The sequence below is a fragment of the Panthera uncia genome, chromosome C2, assembly GCF_023721935.1.
Source record: "Panthera uncia isolate 11264 chromosome C2, Puncia_PCG_1.0, whole genome shotgun sequence".
Taxonomy (NCBI): Eukaryota; Metazoa; Chordata; class Mammalia; order Carnivora; family Felidae; genus Panthera; species Panthera uncia.
The window spans coordinates 119989693-120001387 of record NC_064810.1 but is presented as its reverse complement, the minus strand read 5'-3'; the positions used below and the strand labels follow the sequence as shown (position 1 = coordinate 120001387).

Sequence of the window (11695 nt, the reverse complement as noted above, 5' to 3'; positions counted from 1 at the left end):
AAGGATCAAGGAATATTAAAGAATATAAAACTTTAATAAGTCACCCAAGCATTGATTTTTACGTGAATAGGGAAATTAATCTAAAAGAATAAGAAAATGGAAAAATCAATATTCAATGATCATGCCTAAAAGCTATATTTTAAATACTGAGCCATAAATCAAGAAAAAATGGAATAAATAATCTCATTTGGGCTTTTACTTGATGACTATGCTATTTTCATGAAATTAGTAATATCACTTAAGAATCAAATTTTGGAACAGTTATATATCAAAATTGTATTGGGATTGTTCCTATAAAAATATATGTCTCTGCTACTTCTTTTCACTTTTTTTTCACATTAAAAAATACAGTATTCTTTCATTTGAAAAAAATTAAGTCCCTATTTAATCTTGCCCTGGTTCCCAGGAGAATTATAGGACTTTCAGACTCATTTCTTCATTCACATACACATAGTGTTTTCCACATAATAGGAATCATACTCTATATTTTATTCTGTGACTTAATGTCTTAAAAAAATCTCCCTGTCAATATGCACAGATTGACAGAAGTTTTATTCGCCATTACATTGCATTCCATGATGCAATCATTCCCTATTGAAGAACCATTAAATGGCTTCCAATTCTCTAGTAACATAAACTATTGCAATGAACCTTGTGCTCATTTAAGTATTGCCAGAGGAGACTTTCCTAAACATGGAATTGCTAGGTCAAAAGGCGTGATATGGTAGATACTGGCAAATCTCTTTCCAATAATGAGGTTGCAACAAATCTCACACTAACAGTGAATGTGGATTATTGAATCTGTAAAATAATTTGAGGAGAATTGTCACCTTTAAGATATCATGTCCTCTCATCTAGAAACATGGTATGTATGTTGGTTATTTCAAACCTCTGTCACATAGTCTTTTGATGGGTTTATTCCTCAGCATTCAGACTTCCTAACTTGCTACCAGTTCTAACAGTTTCTCAATTGACTTCACTACATTTTATGTTAAAAATACCCACTTTTAGGAGTGCCTGGGTGGCTCAGCCAGTTAAGCTTCTGACTTTGGCTCAAGTCATGATCTCATGGTTTGTGGGTTTGAGCCTCGCAGGGGGCTTGGGCTCTGTGCTGACAGCTCAGAGCCTGGAGCCTGCTTTGGATTCTGTGTCTCCCTCTTTCTCTGCCCCTCCCCCACTCTCACTCGGTCTCTGCCTCTCAAAACAATGAATAAACATTTTTAAAAAATTGAAAGACTTCCAGCAGCAGCATTTAGAGCAGCCAAAGCAAGATGGGTCAAAGTCAGAGTGGTGATCATGGCCCTGGAGGTGGCAAGAAGGATGACAAGGACAAGAATAAGAAATACAAACCTCCTGCACCAACTAGAGTGGGGAAAAAGAAGAAAACAAAGGGACCAGATGCTGCCAGCAAGCTGCCACTGGTGACACCTCACAGTCAGTGCCTGTTAAAATTACCAAAGTTAGAGAGAATTAAAGACTATCTTCTCATGGAGGAAGAACTCGTTAGAAACCAGGAACAAATGAAGCCTTTAGAAGAAAAGCAAGAGGAGGAAAGATCAAAGGTGGATGATCTGAGGAGGACCCCAATGTCAGTAGGAATGTTGGAAGAGATCATTGATGACAATCATGCCATTATGTCCACACCTGTGGGCTCAGAACTCTACATCAACATTCTTTCCTTTGTAGACAAGGATCTGCTGGAACCAGGCTGCTCAGTCCTGCTCAGACACAAGGTTCATGCTGTCATAGAGGTGTTCAGGGATGACACAGAGCCCTTGGTCACAGCAATGAAGGTAGAGAAGAGCTCCCAGGAAATCTATGCAGATATGGGGGGTTGGACAACCAAATTCAGGAAATTAAGGAATCTGTGGAGCTTCTTCTCACTCATCCTGAATATTATGAAAACATGGATATAAAGCTCCAAAGGGGTCATTCTCTATGGTCCACCTGGCACAGGTAAAACCTTATTAGCCAAAGCAGTAGCAAACCAAACCACAGCCAGTTTCTTGTCTTTAAAAAAATTTTTTAATGTTTGTTAATTGAGAGAGGAGAGAGAGAAAGAGAGCACGAGAAGGGGAGGGACAGAGAAAGAGAGGGAGACACAGAATCCAAAGCAGTCTCCCACAGCCCAGTGAAGAGAAATTCTGTATGGCTCTCTAAAGCCAACGAACTTTGGAGCCACTCTAGAAAAATAACCCAGAAAACTACTAGACAATCAAGGCTACCGCCTAGTCAGTCAAATGCATACACTTTAGACCTGCATAAAGGAAGCCAACTCACAATACTCTCATGAAATCAGCAAAGTGCAAAGACGTCCCTGAGGACTCAGCCTGCCTTGTCACACCTGCCTACTCTCCCCAGGTGCTCAGATTTCTCACATTTCAATCCTTTTGTTCTTCTCTACCATGGCAATAGACTCTCAGGAGAAAGGGCTATCAGGAATTTACTCTGTCAAAGGTTTGAAAACTTAGTTTTTAATAGTAAGATGAAAGACTTCTCCTCTGCAGAAGGAATTTCCAGCATCAGAGACAAACGGGGGGCTTCCTACAGCTCATGCAAGCAAATAGTGAGGCCCTTTTCTCTTTTTTCTCACAAAGGAAATGTTCAGTGTCAAGCAGAGATTTCTTTCCCCAGAAATGTATTTCCATTTCAGGCATCTTCAGCTGAATGAAGATTCTGCTAAAGATTTGTCTTCCCCCCTCCATCTCTTGTTGCTGCCAACACCTGCTATGCTTGCTTAACAACCCATGGCATCTGGGACTCCAGCTGTAGGAGTGGCAGCCTTGGGGAGCCAAGGTAAAGAGGACAGGTGTAAAGCAAGGTCCGAAAGACTTTGTGATCCAAATCTAAAATCTGGACTCTCCTTGCCTTACAGGGGCCCCATCAGTGGCTTTCTGCCTGCCTGTTGGCCTCATCCCCAGCCATGAAGGCAGGAGGGAAGAGCCAAAGCTCACCCAACCCCCTGCCACTTCCAGGCACCCATCCTCCTTCCATATGGCTCTTAACTCATTCCTTGACAGGTTTGATAGATCATGGACAATGTTGAGAGACTGCAAAACACTTTAAATTCAAGGAAAATAAGAACTAATAGCAATATTTGGGAGACCAAAACAGGCCAGAGAGGGAAATAATTCAGGGCAGGGAAGTCTCCCAGGTGACCTCTAAATCATACCAAATAGGCAATGATATCTCTTCTTTGTATGTGTTCTACTGGGCAAATACATTGTCCTTCAAGCCTTGTCTGTTTTTACTGAAGGACAATTGAGGGATTCACTTCAATCAAGGTTCCCAAGATGCACTGCTTCTGGCCACCCACCAGATGACTCCTCCAGGCACATTGCTCTCCATGCCCTTGAGCCCTTCCAGAGTCAGATCTGTGTAGCTATGCATGGCCTCAGGATATGAGTCGTTAGGAGTCTCATAAGGACTGTGGGACTTGGCACCTATGGTAGGGGTTTGGGTTTTCCAAACCCAGCCAACCCTGCAAAGATTGGCTGGCACTAATTTAGAAACTTTAGCAGGTGACTTTATCTTCCTAAACCTTACTTTTCCCATGGGAAACCTGGGAATAATGCCTCTTAGAGATTCTGAAACACTATTGAAATACATATGTAAAATGCATACCACAGTGACTGTATCAGGCACTCAATAAATGTACCTATTCTTATTGTTATTTACAGTAATATTAATAGAAATTCATGCTGCTAATTTATAGATTATGATCTAAAATCATAATCTACAGCTATCTGAGAAGAGTAATGACCCACAAAACTCTCTTTTTATGTGTTGCTATTAAACATCTCCCAGCCCTTTGAATATGGAGCAATGTTTTACTTTGTTTGCTCTTCAACACTCACAAATATCTACCAAGTTCTTGCTGTGTGCAGGAAACACAACAAGCTCAAAGTATTGAGCTTGCCCTCAAAGGAATTACCACCTCAGTGAGGAGTTGAGAAACAACAGTACTGAAAAAGGTGGATCACACTCACATCCCTCAGTGCTCACTGGGTCAAAAGCATTTGCAGAATTCAGAGGTCTTTGTCCTTGGGACAGAAGATGGCACAAAAAATAACCTCCTTGGAACTGGACCTTGAAGAAAGGGTAGGTTATGAATATGTGGAGAACGGTAGAGGTGTCCTACATCAAGACCTTGGTGCAAACAGAAGAATTCTTGGGAATTTATGAGGGAGACATTTTCTCTATTTGTCCTTAGCTCCTTTTCTGTCAGACACCAAGATGGCACAGGGGCTGGGGTGCCTGGTGAGCTCCACACTTCTGTAAATCGGCACCGCAGTGAGCTGTGTGAGAAGCTCAGTCTGCAAGCTGATTTGCCAATTTGTGCAGAAACTACTCCTTCCAACATGCCTAGCCCTTCTTAGCCAGCTGAGTGAAGGAAATGTCTTGGAATTTGCTTTCTGAAACAGATTTTCTCAATTCTCAATTCAAATTAGCTACAGTGGTGTTGTTAATCCCCTTGTTATGGGATTAGAATGTATTACTGCATTGAGATTAGAACCTGACAGATATGTTGGAGGAGTTTGGATTCAACTCAAAGTTCCAAGCATGTGGGCTCCCCAACAGGCTCTGTGGTCTTTGGCTGGAACAATGGCGCCACCTAGTGGCCAAAAGGGTCTCCATTTGGAAGGGTTTCTTTTTGGGCACGTTTCAACTCTTGAGGCCTTCTGTGTGCTGGGGCCAGAAATGCAAGGATGACTAAAGTAAGCTAACTCTTCCCTCAATGGGGCTTGCAGGTTGGGGCTTACTAGTCCAGATCCCATAGGCTCTATCAAATTCAGCCCCAGGGACTGCCTGGTGGGCAGCATGAGCTAGCCTGTCTGAACCCCAGAGCTGACTTTGAGGTACATGTCTACAGAGTAGGACTTCAGCATTTATAAAGTGGCCTCTTGGATCCACCTACTCTCTAGTGCCTTAATTCCCTTTCACAGTTGAGAAAACCTGTTTCTATGCCTACACATTTATTCAGCACATATTTACCATTTGCTTCTATGAACCACACACTATACTTAGGACTAAGACATAGAAATGTTTAAAGACCAACCCCTACCTTTCACACATGGCCAAAGAGATAAAGACATGCCCTCCCACTATCCCCTGCAAGAAACTTGGAGCCCTCTTCCAGGCTACCAAAGCCCTGCATCACCTTAGCCCTGCATCACTTTCCATCCCACGTCACCAAAACAACACTGCCCCTGCCCCACTCTTTGCTGTTCCTTTCTGGGCCCAGCCCTACCACCATGCCTTTTCATGGCTCTCCACCTGGAGGAAATTATCTTTCCTCTCTCTTCAAGGATGGTTGTGCTGAAGGCTCTGGGCAGGGAAGACCAACCTACCACAGTCAGAAAAAAATGACTTCCAACAGCACATACTGACATAAGCAGCTGCAAATAGGCTGCAACTCCAGGTGGACCTGTGGAGAACAGAGACAGCAGCCCCAGAGACAGAGATAGAGAAGGGGGTGTCCCACAGACTAAGGCTCTAGTTCCACTCAGGGACTATAGAGGGGTTGGGAATAACACGAGCGTTTGCATCCAGCAGCTACTAACCATGAGAAAATGGAAGGACCGTGTGTTTTACTCTGAAACTCAAGAGGGAATAAGAAAGGGAGAGAGGGGCGGATGGTAAGGGGTGAGGGGACTCTGTGGGGTGAATAATGAGTGGAAATGTCCCTGGATATGATGACCACAGATAGTTCAAGTGTAGGAGTGGCTAATGTCAAACCCTAGACTATCTGTGTCACTGGATGGAAACCCATCTTCTACGTACCTCCAAATCCTCCAGGAAGGCAACTACATTCACATTAGCGTGAATAGGTTTGATTTAAAGTCTGACATTACCTAAGAAATGTGTTTCCATGTCCATGTCAATGTTGTGCCGCATGGAGAAAGTATCCAGAGGCCCAAGAACCTGAGTGACAAGGAGACAATGGGCACATAAGCCCCCTGGAAATGCACAACATCCTGAGGAGGGCTATGAGCTCCCACAAGGCCTGGAACATACTCTAAGCCAATCCAAGGTCCTAGAAGCCAAGAATCCTAGAAGATATCAGATTCACCCATATTATTTGTACAACCTTTCTCAGATGCAGACATTCTGGGCCCGTTTTTGTGTCTATCATTTCTGCTTTATCCTTGCTGACAACCTCATCTCGAGATGTGTTGCTATGTGAAGGGACTAGCGTGGTGTTATGAAATCAATCAAGGCTTTAGAACAAGAAATATGGGGATGCCAGTCCTGTTTCCATTCATCCTGTCGACATGGCCTTAGTAAATTGCTCAACCTGAATGAGCCTCAATTCCACTTCTGTAAGATGGGGTTGCTAGAAGGCTGAGAGGTAATGTACAGAAGCAATGTTTTTGATGGACAGCAGTTTCATCATTGTGGCTGGAAGCTCCTGGTTTATGGTGAATACTACCTAGTGAGGATCCAGTCCAAGGAGGGAAAAGGGGACTGGGTTTGGAGGAAGAGGTGATGTCCCCAAAATTAAATCAACAGTACAAGGTCTAAGAATGAGGTGGCAAGCATCTAGGTAGGTCTGGTCACAGCTCCACATGGAACCAGAAATACATGATCTCTGTCCTTCATAATCCCCTTTTCATAAGTATGTATTTACGGGTTTCATTGTCAGAATTTGAATTTCAACATGGCAGAAGTCACTGAGCTTGTTATCCATTTATGGCATGAATCTGAGCTCTCCCTAGCAATGTAATGCCTTTCTAGAAATTGAGCCTTCCTCCGCCACCCATATGGTTGCAGCAGAAGTTTGGTGTGATGATACAACCCACCCCCTACCTACCATGGACTGGTCTAGGGAAGGGCATTGCGTTTGGGGAAGAGGTCAGACTCTTTCTGGGTATCTGATGGTGGTGACCATTAGACCACCATGAGAACTGGGAAAGAAGAAGGCTGGGCCACAGCAAGACAGAAGACGAAGAGCAACATGAATAAATGACACAAAGTAAAGATTCCTAGCTCAGGATAACACTCCAGGCCAGCTCTGGTCCCACTTCCTGGCTTTATCTCTAACACTGAATTCAGCAACACATCCTGACATTCTTGCAAGTTCTTTCTCACTTGAAGTAGATGGAGTGAGTTTCCACAGCCAACATCCAGAAGAGGCCCAACTCACATGCAAAGCAAGGTTTCATTTAGAGGAGAGGTGGGACAATGATGTTGAATGTGTGTCCCCCCAGATGATGAAAAGCTGCCCCCAAGCTCGGCAGTTTGAGAAAACCCACTCTGGGTATTGTACACCTGCAAAGCTGATGCTTCCCCCAGATGATAATTTCACTCAGACACAGCAGTAACATTTTACTATTTAATGGGCTGCTTGTAGAGATTTCCTTCCACAATGAGAACGTTTCCTATTACAGGAACAAAATGAAAAAGGAGTCATTCATTCCACATGAAAAACAGGGACTTTAAAAAATGGAAACACTGTCAATCATGCTGAATCACAAGCTGTGATTAGAGCCCCTAGACTTTTTCCCATTAGTGTGAACACATTTGATTTTAGCCTAACACTGAGCCTGTATTATAGAACATCTGATATATTCAGCTTTGAACATAATGCCAAACATGTCTTAAATGTAAAATACTTATCACCCAAGTTCAAGCAAATTTAGGTCTTTTATTCATGAAACAGTCACAGCACCTCATTTACAACCTTAACTCAAAACTAGGTCTTCCTAATCAGGGAAACGAAGATAAAGCTGGAGTCTATTATTGTTCTGCTGGTGCCTGAAGTATTGTCTGTGAAAGAGAAGCCAGACACTTCTGGAAAAGGCAAGTTTCTCTTCCCAGCCCACACTTCTGTGGCCAGCGATGGATTCATTTTGCCGTATCATTTCAAACAATGACAGAGCCCCCTGGGCTAGGTGCTGGAAATATAAGTAAGACATGGTCCCTGCCCTCAGGTATTCACCCCCTCGTGAAGGATGACCCTTAAAGAGAGGGACATTAACTTTAACCACGAGGCTGTGAACACACAGAGGAGAGGCATGGGATGGGAGGGGCTGCCAAGGAAAGCCTCCAAGGATGAGTAACAATAGTCCTCAGAAGAGGGGGAAGGTCTTCCAGGCCCAAGAGCAGCATGGGCAAGGGCACAAGAGTGAGGAGCCTAGCACACTGGGCATGTCTAGCGGGGGCAGCTCTCCACCTGCCCACACTTACCCAGGGGCATGCAGTGACCTGTGCCCAGCACTTGTGAGACCCAGTGGCTAAGGGGGCATTTCTGCCCTGAGAGGCAGGGGTGTCCTGAAGGGCAGGCAAGGCTGAAGACAAGAGAAGCAGACAAGAGCCTCATGCTTCCTTAGTGATCTGATGAGCTTTCAGATATGCTTCTGGTCCAACTGGTGGGACAGCTAAAGAGGAGGTCAGAGGATATTCGTCCAATGTTCAGAAGAATTGAAGGGAGTGACCAGGTAATGTCTCAGCTCAAAACCTATCAGTTTTGACCCCTATGCAGCAGGTACCACTGCTGATTTCAGAGACAGCAGAGTCACCACTTCCTATGAGATCAGGGCATCTTCCCTGAATCCATTCCTCCTTTCGTACCCCTCCCCTAGCATTCATCAGCAATTCATCTCACCTCTACCTCCAAAGTGTTCCCCACCTTTGCCCACGTGTGTCTCCCATTCCAGGCTCCCTTTGCCTCCCGTTCCAGGCTACCATCAGCTTTCAATCGGACAACTGCATCAAATGGACATTGTATTCCATTATAAACAAAATCACAATGTTCCCCTCCTCAACACCCCCCCTCCAAAGATTTTTCTTCCCACTCAGAATAAGTCTAAGCTCTTTTCTGTGGCCTACAGGCCCTACCTGTTCAGGGCCTCAGCCCACCACAGTCCAGGCTCACCATAGAACACCCTGACATGCTCTCCAGGCTCAACCCCATCACTCTCCTTTCTGCACCCATCTGCCCTAGCTCTTTCCTCTGCCTAGAACATACTCATCACCTAACATTACTGCCTCAAGAATCCAACACAATGCCTCACTGTCTTCACACAACTCACCTCCATTTCCTTACTGTCTATTCTCCCAACCATGATACACCAAAGGCCCCCTTAGAGGAGGGTCTTGTAAACCTGCATCCTTCATGACTGTATTCCTAGAACAAGATTCATCTCATAAAGGGTGTTCAATGCACATTTGCTGAATGAACAATTCCATGCCTCTACCAGTACCCCTCAAAGCTTGGGGACTTGTGAAAACCATGTTTCCTGGAATGTGCCAGGCCAGGGAAGTGTTATTCTTGTGGGGCCTGATCTGACACCAGGAAGGGGTTCATGTGCCCGAAGGACTCCCAAGCAATGAGATCAAAGGCCATCTTTCCTGTCTTAGCAGAGCCTTTGTGATAGCACACTCAGACCTCTGCCACCATGCTGATCACTCTACTCCATAACTGGGCTATATTAGTCAGGGCTCTCCAGAGAAACAAAATCAACAGCAACAGGATAGCTCTCTTTTCTCTCTCTCTCTCTCTCTCTCTCTCTCTCTCTCTCTCTCTCTGAATGTCAGCTATTGTTGCCACTGGTTTTAGGAAACTCCAAGGAGGACAACCAAACCCTTCTACAAGGGTTTACACCACCAACCCACCCAAATCTCAGAGCTCATCCTCTCCCTCACTCACATACTCATTCAATGTATTTATTGAGCATCTGCTATGTATGCGGTCCTGTATGGGGCAAAACAACATAATCTGTGACCTCATATAGTTTATAGTTCAGTGGGAACATCAACTCTAAACAGATAAAGGTACGAAAATTTTCACTCAACCGTGGTACGTTCTGGGGAGAGAGAAACGTAGGGTATCTATTCATTTGTCCTCTAGATATTGACTGAGCAGTAAAACAGGAAAAACCTTATCCTAGGATAAGGTTATTGGAACATATACCAAGACAAAAGCAGGGAGGTAGGAGATGGTCCCCTGAGGAAATGTCACTCAAGCTGATACCTAAAGAACATGTAGGAGTTCACCTGACAAGAAGATGGGAAGAGCATGCTAGTCAGAGGAACACCATAATGGGGTCCTGGAGCAGGACATGGCTGCAAGAAGGGAAAATGAGTCCAGTGGGCCTGGAGCATGGGGTGGCATTGGAGGGCTGGAGCACGGTGCAGTGCAGCTGGACCAGGGGGCAGCCCCAAGGCTCACCAGGCTCTGTGGGCTCCACTGAGAGCTGCCGCTTCATCCTAAGGGCAGGAAGAAACTTCTGAGGAGCTTTAACCTGAGAGGTACTGTTCCCATCATTAACACTGCATGTTGCATTCTCCTCTTTATGAAAGTCTTAGAACAGGTCAAATTTCAGCATGCCATCGTTGAAAGACAATGTCAGGTATTCATATTTGAGGTATGATGCACTGCATACCTCTGTGCCTTTTAACACGCTGTTCCCCCTGCTTTGTGTTTTGTTCTTTTCTTCCTTGTAAACCCCTATTCACACTTCAAAATTCAGTCTGGCCATTGCCTCATCTGTAAAGCAATCTGATTTCCCGAGGTTTAGATAGCAACTTTTACTCACTTCCAAATAACAACCGACTCAGAGTATCGGTCTTGACCAGGGACAGTCCCAAACTGTTTGTTACCCATAAACATGAGGCAAGTACAGAAAGTGAGAATAAGCATTTAGAAACTTTCAGAGCAATTACACACAACAATTTTATGGCTGTTAAATCTAATAAAAAAAATAGGGCTTGGATTTTGTGTCTTTTATTTCATTTTTTCTAATGATTCATTTTTATTATATTTCATAAAAGTATTGATCCATGAAGGATTGAAATTTATTAAAAATGAGGGGAGAGGAGCTTGACCACAGTTTGAGAAACGCTTTCCAGAGTGCCTGCTGCTGAAGGCCATCCTCTTCACCCTCGTTCCTCTTCCCCATGTACCTGACCACTGCAAAATAATTCCTTCATTTAAGCCACACAACAGCCTTACAAGGAAAGCAAGTCCTAGCTTGCCTTCCCTTCCCTTTGGAAACGAGCTAATTGAAGCTAAGAGGGGGAAAGCAACATGCTGGTATGAGCTTCCTGTTGCTGCTGTAACAAAGTACCTCAAACTTTCTGGCTTCAAACTACACAAATGTATTCTCTTACAGTTCTGGAGGTCAGAGAGTCTAAATGGGTTTCACTGGGCTAAAATCAAGATGTCGGCAGACTCACACTCATTCAGAGGTTCTAAGAGGGAAATCCACTTCCTTGCCTTTTCCAGCAGCTCCAGGCCTCTTGCATTCCTTGGCTCCTGACTCCTTCGTCCATCTGCAGAGCCAGCAGCATAACATTTTCCAGTATTCTCATTCTCTATCTCCCTCCCTGCCTCACCTCTGCTTTCATCATTCCATCTCCTTCTCGTCTCTCCTTGTAAGGACCCTTATGATTACAATGCACCCACCCAATCCAAGATCATCTCCCCATCTCACAATTCTTCGTGCAGTCCCATCAGCTAAGTGCCTTCTGCCATTTGAGATAGCGTATTCAAAGATTCCAGGAATTAGGACACGCATTCTTCAAGGGCCATTCCTCTATCTACCACAACGGCCAAATCACACTATTACCAGGGCAAATATTTCCGGGATTCAAACCCAGGTCTTGGTCTCAAAATCCATGTTTCCTCTTTTGTTTTGTTTCCCTGACCAGTCCCCTCCACCTTCATATGTATACATGAAGACACAGTAGC

The 11695-nt window shown here is 44.4% G+C and overlaps 1 protein-coding gene across 2 annotated transcripts; it reads left to right on the top strand.

The window, feature by feature from the left end:
- The first annotated feature begins 1246 nt into the window (after positions 1–1246).
- Positions 1247–6236, top strand: LOC125921273 (26S proteasome regulatory subunit 4-like). 2 transcript variants are annotated; one of them, XR_007457362.1, is made up of 3 exons: positions 1247–1793; positions 2654–2796; positions 5903–6236. XR_007457362.1 is itself a non-coding variant. In XM_049628728.1 (2 exons), the coding sequence occupies exons 1-2, from the start codon at positions 1272–1274 to the stop codon at positions 2669–2671; spliced, it is 540 nt and encodes a 179-aa protein (XP_049484685.1). In that variant the 5' UTR covers positions 1247–1271; the 3' UTR covers positions 2672–4094. The 2 variants fall into 2 exon arrangements, 1 of the variants encoding a protein (XP_049484685.1); XM_049628728.1 differs by lacking the exon at positions 5903–6236 and having other exon boundaries at positions 2654–4094.
- Positions 6237–11695: the final 5459 nt, after the last annotated feature.

Excerpts from the sequence above, each read along its gene's own strand:
- LOC125921273 (XM_049628728.1), top strand. The coding sequence starts at position 1,272 with ATGGGTCAAAGTCAGAGTGGTGATCATGGCCCTGGAGGTGGCAAGAAG.